General features: G+C 39.9%; 1 protein-coding gene across 2 annotated transcripts in view; it reads left to right on the top strand.

Annotated features, from left to right (window-relative positions):
* The first annotated feature begins 1,092 nt into the window (after positions 1–1,092).
* LOC311243412 (putative helicase mov-10-B.1) overlaps positions 1,093–8,924 on the top strand; it is a 94,576-nt gene continuing 86,744 nt past the window's right edge. For both annotated transcript variants that reach the window (XM_084332642.1, XM_084332641.1), the window contains exon 1: positions 1,093–1,220. In XM_084332642.1, coding sequence (XP_084188768.1) covers positions 1,203–1,220 — 18 coding nt within the window. In that variant the 5' untranslated portion in view covers positions 1,093–1,202. The remainder of the gene's footprint in view (positions 1,221–8,924) is intronic.

The following is an 8,924-nucleotide window of genomic DNA, read 5'->3' as shown; positions in this document are numbered from 1 at the left end:
CTCACTCAGACTTGATCTCCTCTGACCTTGTCTCTCTGAGCCCAGTGCTGCCTGTACTTTACATGTAACCTGTTTTAGCTTAATAAAACTACTCTTGAGAACTATGCTTTCCTCTCCGGTTACACGTGACCTGTTTTAGCTTAATAAAACTACTCTTGAGACCAATGCTTTCCTCTCCGGTTTTTCTCTAAGCTGATCAACAAAACAATCGGGTCTTTCAAATTGAAAAGAGACAAGTTAAAAAGAATTGCAGATTATATTGATGCACAAGGATGAAGTAAAGTGGCTGAGCATTGTAGACTCGGCCACACAGAAGAGTTGAAAGAAGCTTAAAGAAGCTACCAACACAGCCACACTTTAGCGGTGTGAAGTGACCCCTGGCAGGCCATGTAGTGACCAGAAGCCAGCGGAGTGACCCCTCACACAGTATTGATTGGTACAAGCCAAGGGGTGTCATGGGCATCTGAACATCTTGCCAGAAATAAATTAGCATTGTTTTTTGTAGGGGTTTATAAAACCCATTTAGTAAATTTTTCGCATATCACTGCTCATATTCATCAAATAGAAAACTTACTGGAAAGCTTACTGGATATTCACTCTGAAAACCGTATCTCCTCTTCTGTTAAGGGTCTTAACAATGCATTACTACTCAATGTCATGCTCTAATATTGTCCTGGGTTTTTACACTAGAGCCTTCTTCTTATGCGCTTCTCTAAAGCTGTGCTTTAGATTCAGAAATCTGGCTCAAGCATGAGCTCTATTTTCTTTTTTGCTGGGTGCAGTTTCCTTGCGACCCTCTCTGGGTGGCACTCTAGGCAACAGCCTATGGGAAGCTCCGCCCCTGTCCACACCCCCTCAGAATGTAAATACCCAACTGTTGTCTTTAGACTAGGCTAGGCTACATCCTTTGCTTCTTTATCTTCAGTTTGAAAGCATGCTACATGCTCCTGACCTGAAGTAGCCTAAACATGCCAAAATAGTCAATCAGCATTTTTCTTATTACATTGTATGGATGAAGAGGAACCTGTTGAACATCTTTCGAAATTTTTGAGAATATTGAACAGTATTTTCTTTTGTTGGTCAAGTCTTGCCCGTTGCACTGTACAGCGGTGTGTTCTGTAAATCGAGTCTTGCGTCTTTAAAAAAAAATACAGGACGGATGTGGGATTCATGTCCATGAGAGACAAATCGGTGCTCTAAAGATGTCAGTCAACGGAGAGGTAAAACACACACACACACACACACACACACACACACACACACACACACACACACACACACACACACACACACACACACACACACACACACACACACACACACACACACACACACACACATACACACACACACACACACACACACACACACACACACACACACTTACACACACACACACACACACACACACACACACACACACACACACACACACACACACACACACACACACACACACACACACACACACACACACACACACACACACACACACACACACACACACACACACACACACACACACACACACACACACACACACACACACACACACACACACACACACACAGACACACACACACACACACACACACACACACACACACACAGTTACATTTCAGTTCAGTTTATATGCATAATATAAATAATAATATATATATAACAGTATAATAATAAAACATATATATATATATAAATAAAACCCATTTAGTTGCACAATTCTTTATGCAGTAGGTTGTTTAAAGGTTGTTTATAGGTTGGATTTTCTTTCTTTCTTTCTTTCTTTCTTTCTTTCTTTCTTTCTTTCTTTCTTTCTTTCTTTCTTTCTTTCTTTCTTTCTTTCTTTCTATTATTATTTTATATTATTTCTATATTATTTTTATATTTATATTAGTATCTATATTGTATTATATAAATTGTAATATTAATTATATTAGTAGTATTATTATTATAAATAATAACAGTTTTAGCAGTTTCTTTGCAATAAAATATACATAATATGTCCCGTTTAACTAAACTATATATTGTTGAAAGCAACTCAAAGCACATTATTCTGACCCTGAGACATGATAGTAAATTGGAAAATAAATTCATGAAAAGCTTAAGATGTCACCGCTTCAAGGACAATTCCTGTTACTGAGGAGCTGATTGAGGAAAGGAATGTGTTGTAGCTGTGTCTGTGCTCTTGTGCCATCTCTCCCCCCCCCCCCCCCCCCACACACACACACACACACACACACACACACACACACACACACACACACACACACACACACACACACACACACACACACACACACACACACACACACACACACGCCAAACTGCTACAACGTATGAAACTATGCACGTTGTTCCAAAAACGAATAGCGGCTTCCTGTCTTTGTACCAACCTCTCATGTGAGAATGGGTTCAAGAGAGCTTTCTTCCTCAGGCAGTATATTCTGCTATAGCGCAGTTGGTCTGATTCCCTGTGGTGGTTTATCGCTTGGTGACAATATAGTACAATAGTATACATACCTGCCATTTACTCAATAAACATTAGAACAACCCGTGGCTACTCTGCCTTGGTGGTTCTTAGAGCTCAGAACCACTTTTGGTGAAACCATTGAGCAGCAATACTACTCCCTTTTACTGTACATAGCCTGTTCAAGGTGGGAATGTTTTGCACTTTATTCCATTAATAGAAATAGAATAGATAGAATAGAAATCCTTTATTAATCCTGAGGGAAATTCGGCACTACAGATCGCTCACATTGAACAATAAGTATTTAGGTAGTCAATAGGACTAAAATAAGAATAAGAATATAATAATGTAAACAAAAATAAGAATAAAATAGAATAAAGAATAAAATACGGTCCGGGATATACATTCTGGTAGTATACATTCTAAAATATTAAATATAAACTATACAGCCCAACATATACAGAAATATACAGTTAAACGTACAGTAATAAGTGTACAAATTTTAAGTGTAAAATGCTTAAGTGTAAAGTGTCCAGGAAGACAATGAGAAGTGTAAAAATTATAAAGTGTCCAGGAAGATTTCGCCAGGCTGTACTGGCACCCTGTGCTCAGTGATGCAGTGAGGCACAGTGATGCGTTGTATGTTTATGTTTATGTTTATCTAGGATCCCCATTAGCTTTTGCACTTGACAAAAGCTATTCTTCCTGGGGTCCGGCACTTACAACAATACAACAATATTCAACACATTACATCATTATCAACATCAATTACATCATCAATTACATCATTATCAACATCATTATCAATCTCATCCTCAGTTAAGGATGATATTGTACAAGATACTTCTTAAGTGGTTTTGGATTCTATTTCAGCGAAGTAGCTTGGCAATGAGTTCCATTCCATGATAGCTCTGTAAATCTGTAAGTAGTAGATTTGTTCTGGGTTTAGGTGCCAGTAGATGGCCTGAAGTAGCTTGTCTGGTCATATGGTCATGTTCTTCTCTTATGTAAACTATATGATCATAAAAATACTGTGGTTTTTTGACAACTTGAACATTTCTGAATGGCTGTCGGAATGAAGGACTTCCTGTGCCGTTCAGTGTTACATCTAGGGAGTCTTAGTCTAACACTGAACATGCTCCTTCTATCAGCCAAGTCTGTGTGTAGTGGGTGGGAGGGATTGTCCATGATGGCGTGGAGCTTAGAAAGGCTCCTCCTCTCTGCTCTGTTTGTGTCCCCCGCTCTCAGTCCGCTGCCCCAGCAGGTCACAGCGTACAAGAAGGCGCCCGTCACCACCGACTTGTAGAACATCCTCAACATCCTTGTACAGACATTGAAGGATCTCAGCCTTCTGAGGAAGTAGAGTCGGCTCTGGCCCTCTGCGTGTTTGGCCCAAATATTTTTTCAGTTTGTTGTCGATGATGCGTGAAATCACTGCGCCTGGGCAGCAGTGGTTCGGCAAAAAATTATTCTGAGTATATCTGCTTAGAAAACGAAAATGTCTAATACATATTTTTTTCTCCATGTGGTAAATACACAGGTCACAACATGTTTACAGGAACGTTTTGGAGTTATATTGGAGTGTATTTGGAGTGACTGTTGGGAACTAGGCTACACTGGCACACCTACTTCCAGTGAATGACGCTAAGCTAGGCTAATGGTGCGGCTGTTCCCTAAGCCTAATGCATGCACAGAGAAGAAAAGGGTATGCATCTGATCTGCTTGTCTAACTCCAGGGTAGATGGCAAATAAGCTAATTTCCCAAAAATGTGGCGTGTTCCTTTAAGGACAAATGACAAGTTGCACAGAACAATGTCATTAGATACATGCTAAATGCTCCTCCCAGGACTCATATCGGTCCCACAGAAAGGAAAAAAGTAGGGTTATTACCAGTTGAGGATAGAACAATTAAAACTAAACCACATGTATGATAGAGTTAATGGAGTTAATAGAGCCCCAGAGTACATGTCCTCAAATGTAGATATGGTAAGAAACAAACACCACCAAGAGCCAGCATTATACTGTATGTCCACTGCTATGTTCCTGGTGTAAAGAGTAAGACGGCCAGAAACTCATTATTTTACACTTGTATCTCCTTTTATACAATGGCATGCACATTTCTTGATTCTGATTGGCTGAAACAGTGAAGTTGCCGGTTGTTATTGAGTATAACACTCCCCACACACCCACAACCGAATTACTTTGTTTCCGAATCACTCCGCCGTTCATTCTTTTACTGAATGAAACCAAGATGGCGGACAATAATCTTTATGAATGGATGTATTGATTCAGTCATAACGACTCATTCAAAATAGATAAATTTCCCTGGAATATGTTAGTTGTTTACACAAGGTTGGATTATGTAATTGGTTTGTCATGACTCATTGTAAAACAAAATATAAATCGCGGCGGGGGGGGGGGGGGGGGGGGGGAGTGGCCACTGGCAGTTGCAGAATCCGACTCCTCTCGGGTGAACGCGCAGACACTCTGTCAGCCTACCCAGCATGTAATAGAACTCAACTCATTATTATTGACACATATATTGCAGAAATAGGGGAACGTTATTATATTTAAAAGGCTTTGACATTGTAAAACGTAATAAGTGGAGTTTCGAAGCTGTAAGCAGAATACAAGTCATAGGAACACCCACGATATAGTGTTCTTCCCCCTTCCTACCGTATAAGAAAGAATAAAAAACGCATTGCAAGGAGAACAGAGGTTATTTTTTTTTTGCGTGATTTAAAAAACGTTGTATTAAAAGAACCAATATAAGGATCCACGCGAGCTTTCTACTGTGGGTACATCTTGGCGTCCCGCAACTATTCCCCTATCACTTCTATCACCGAAAATGCTTAGTATCGTTCGTATATAATACACGCCACGTGACCCCAGAACCTCAATGTAAATAAACCATAATCACCCTACAAAAACAGTACTGTATTTGTAAATCTGGTATGTCATAAATGTATAGATGTAGCAGTACATCTGTGTTATCTATAGTTATCTGTGTGTCATGTATGTCAGATATATGTTATGATGCATTGGAAATGGGGGACCCTGATGTAAACAAGACGAAAGTCTTTCTCTGGTCTGCATCCCCTTAACAATTGTGTGTATTGAGCTGTACTGTATTGTACCAATTCTGCAATCTGGTAATAAAATGTTCAATCAATCAATCATTCCAATAACAACCGCTAACTTCACTGTTAGATGGCATGCTTTGAAGCAACCTTGATTGATTGATTGATTGAAAACTTTATTAACAGATTGCAGAATGGGTACAGTACAGTACAGCTCAATACATACAATTGTTAAGGGGATGCAGACCAGAGAAAGACTTTCGTCTTGTTTACATCAGGGTCCCCCATTTTCAATTCATCATAACATATATGACACACACGACATACAGATAGACAGTACTGTTACATCTATACATTTAGGACATACCAGATTTGCAAATACAGTACTGTTTGTGATACAAAAAGAGTCCAGAAAAGTGACTATATACATTTGACGTAGAAACTGTACATTGTACATTGTACTGACCTATGTATAGATGTAGCACTGTATATCTGTAATACAATTTTCAATCAATCAATCAATCATTCCAATAACAACCGTTAACTTCACTGTTAGATGGCATGCTTTGAAGCAACCTATGTATAGATGTAGCACTGTCTATCTGTAATAAAATGTTCAATCAAACAATCAATCATTCCAATAACAACAGCTAACTTCACTGTTAGATGGCATGCTTTGAAGCAACTTATGTATAGATGTAGCACTGTTTATCTGTAATAAAATTTTCAATCAATCAATCAATCATTCCAATAACAACCGCTAACTTCACTGTTAGATGGCATGCTTTGAAACACCGCACCTCCCAGCTGCTTCTAGACACGGAGGCAACTTATTATTATTATTTTTTTTTACCTACTTTTTCTGCGGATGGTTTTGTGAATAAATCTCCATTATGCTTCAATGAATGTGTGTTTATTGTATAGCAATAAGGTTGGATGAATTCGGCAATTGTATAAAAGACATTAAACCACTTGTAGTCGTGTGTTATAAGAATTAGAGCATGCCTAGGGGCACCCCTAGGCATGCTCTAATTCTTATAACACACTCCTACACGTGATGTAATGCTTAAATGGAACAGCCTGCCTATATGCACATCAAGCAAAGCCAGACTAAAGCGTTTTTTAAAACAAAAGTAAAGGCGCTTCTTTGGGAAGAAGTGTAGGATTGAGATTTAAAAAAAAATACATCTTCTTAGTGTAGTGCAGGGTATGAAATGTATTTTATGTCTTGTTGTATTGTGTTTTTATTGTGTTTGTTTTTAAAGTGTTATTTTATTGTTATTGAGTTTTTATTGTGTTTTTATGTTTTCCATCGAGGACCACTTTGGAAATAAGTGTTTTGCAAACCTCTGGAGTGCCAGGTCATGATACTTCTATGTTATGTATGATACTTGTCATTTTCCTAATAAAATCAAATCAAATGAAATCAAAACAGTAAACTATAAACTATAACTATAAACGTAATATAACGTTATAGGAGGACAAAAACACACATTGCATTCTAGCAACAATGTAACGCAGCATTACTTGGATTAGTAACTGTAATATAATTACTATTTTGGAAATTGTAAAGCCTTACTTTACTCATTACTGGGAAAGTAATAAAATGACAGTAACGTCTATAGGCGGCACAGTGATGCAGTGGTTAACACTGTCGCGTCACAGCTAGAAGGTCCTGGGTTCGTTCCCCAGGTCCCTTAGATTATCCAACATGGCCCTCCTGACTGTCCCTCGCACTAAGTCTAAAACTTGAGGTGACCACTTGTTTGCAGCAGTGGCCCCCATGCTATGGAATGGTCTTCCTCCAGACATAAGATCTGCTCCCTCTATGGATGCTTTTAAATCCCGCCTCAAAACCCACCTCTACTCCATAGCATTTGGCTCCCTTACCATTCTCTCTACAATGTTCTCTGTCAGCCTAGTGCTTACTCTGTCCCCCTTGTGTTGCTGTTCTGTCGTCTGTACAGTGTCCAGTTACTTTATTGTCATTCCCTGTGTCTTATGTCTTACCGTACTGTCTGTTGATTGATTGATTGATTGATTGATTGATTGATTGATTGGACATTTTAATTAACAGATTGCAGAATGGGTACAGTACAGTACAGCTCAATACACACAATTGTTAAGGGGATGCAGACCAGAGAAAGACTTTCATCTTGTTTACATCAGGGTCCCCCATTTTCAATTCATAATGACATTTAAGACAAACACAACATACAGATATTGTCAGGATTTTAAACTTGGAAAGCCCGATCGGTAACGAGGTTTAAAATAAGTAAAGAATGATACACTTTTGGGGGTATTTATTACAAGAAGGTTGAATAATCAAGTTCGTACAACCGGCCAGTCGTGTAGAAAAGAAAATGCAGTCAAGTCAGTGTCCCGTCAGTCCGTTCCGTCCGTCCAGCAGTGTCCAGAACAAGTAAAAGCAGAGAAGTGCCCCTCCTTCCCTGTCCGAGTGTTTTATTAGCGATCCCATAGTCCAGTGTGTATGTGACTCTGTCCTGAGTGCACGTTGTGTGTCTGTGTGTATTGGTCAGCCTGTATGTCCTCTGTGCGTGAGTGTGTGGTACGCACATTTACGTGCACATAATGTGCGTGTGACTGTCTTATTGATAACGATCTGTGATTGATGGAGAGTGTGGTATTTCGCCAGTCATATATTCAGCGACTTGTGGCATTTCATGTCAAATGAGTTTAATTTATTCGCCTTGCTCTGTGGGCAGTTTTGCTTCTTAGATAATGTGTAATGGGGAGGGGCTATGTGTCTTGGGGGGCAAACAAGGATATTATAGCGTGTGTGTGTGTGTGTGTGTGTGTGTGTGTGTGTGTGTGTGTGTGTGTGTGTGTGTGTGTGTGTGTGTGTGTGTGTGTGTGTGTGTGTGTGTGTGTGTGTGTGTGTGTGTGTGTGTGTGTGTGTGTGTGTGTGTGTGTGTGTGTGTGTGTGTGTGTGTGTGTGTGTGTGTGTGTGTGTGTGTGTGTGTGTGTGCGTGTGTGTGCGTGAGTTTTTGTGGAGTGAGGGGAATGTGCCATTTGATAACGGTCTGTGGTGTAGCCATCTGGCTTGGCTTTGCTCTGTATAGTGTGGGGTGAGTTTGTGGGGAGTGGAGATGTGCACTGATAACGATCTGTGAGTGGCCTGTGGCCTTGCAATGCTAACTCAATGTGTGTGTGTCTGTATGGGGGAGAGAAGAGAGAGAGAGAGAGAGAGAGAGAGAGAGAGAGAGAGAGAGAGAGAGAGAGAGAGAGAGAGAGAGAGAGAGAGAGAGAGAGAGAGAGAGAGAGAGAGAGAGAGACATGGTTGTGTTGGTCGCTCTGGCACGTGAGAGAAAGTGGTTTTTAACAATCTGTATTCTTATCTTGGCGACCCTCACCAG

Source organism: Notolepis coatsorum (assembly GCF_963971535.1).
Source record: "Notolepis coatsorum genome assembly, chromosome: 17".
NCBI classification, from domain to species: domain Eukaryota; kingdom Metazoa; phylum Chordata; class Actinopteri; order Aulopiformes; family Paralepididae; genus Notolepis; species Notolepis coatsorum.
Note: the sequence above shows the minus strand (reverse complement) of the source record. Positions and strands in the feature narration are given on the sequence as shown.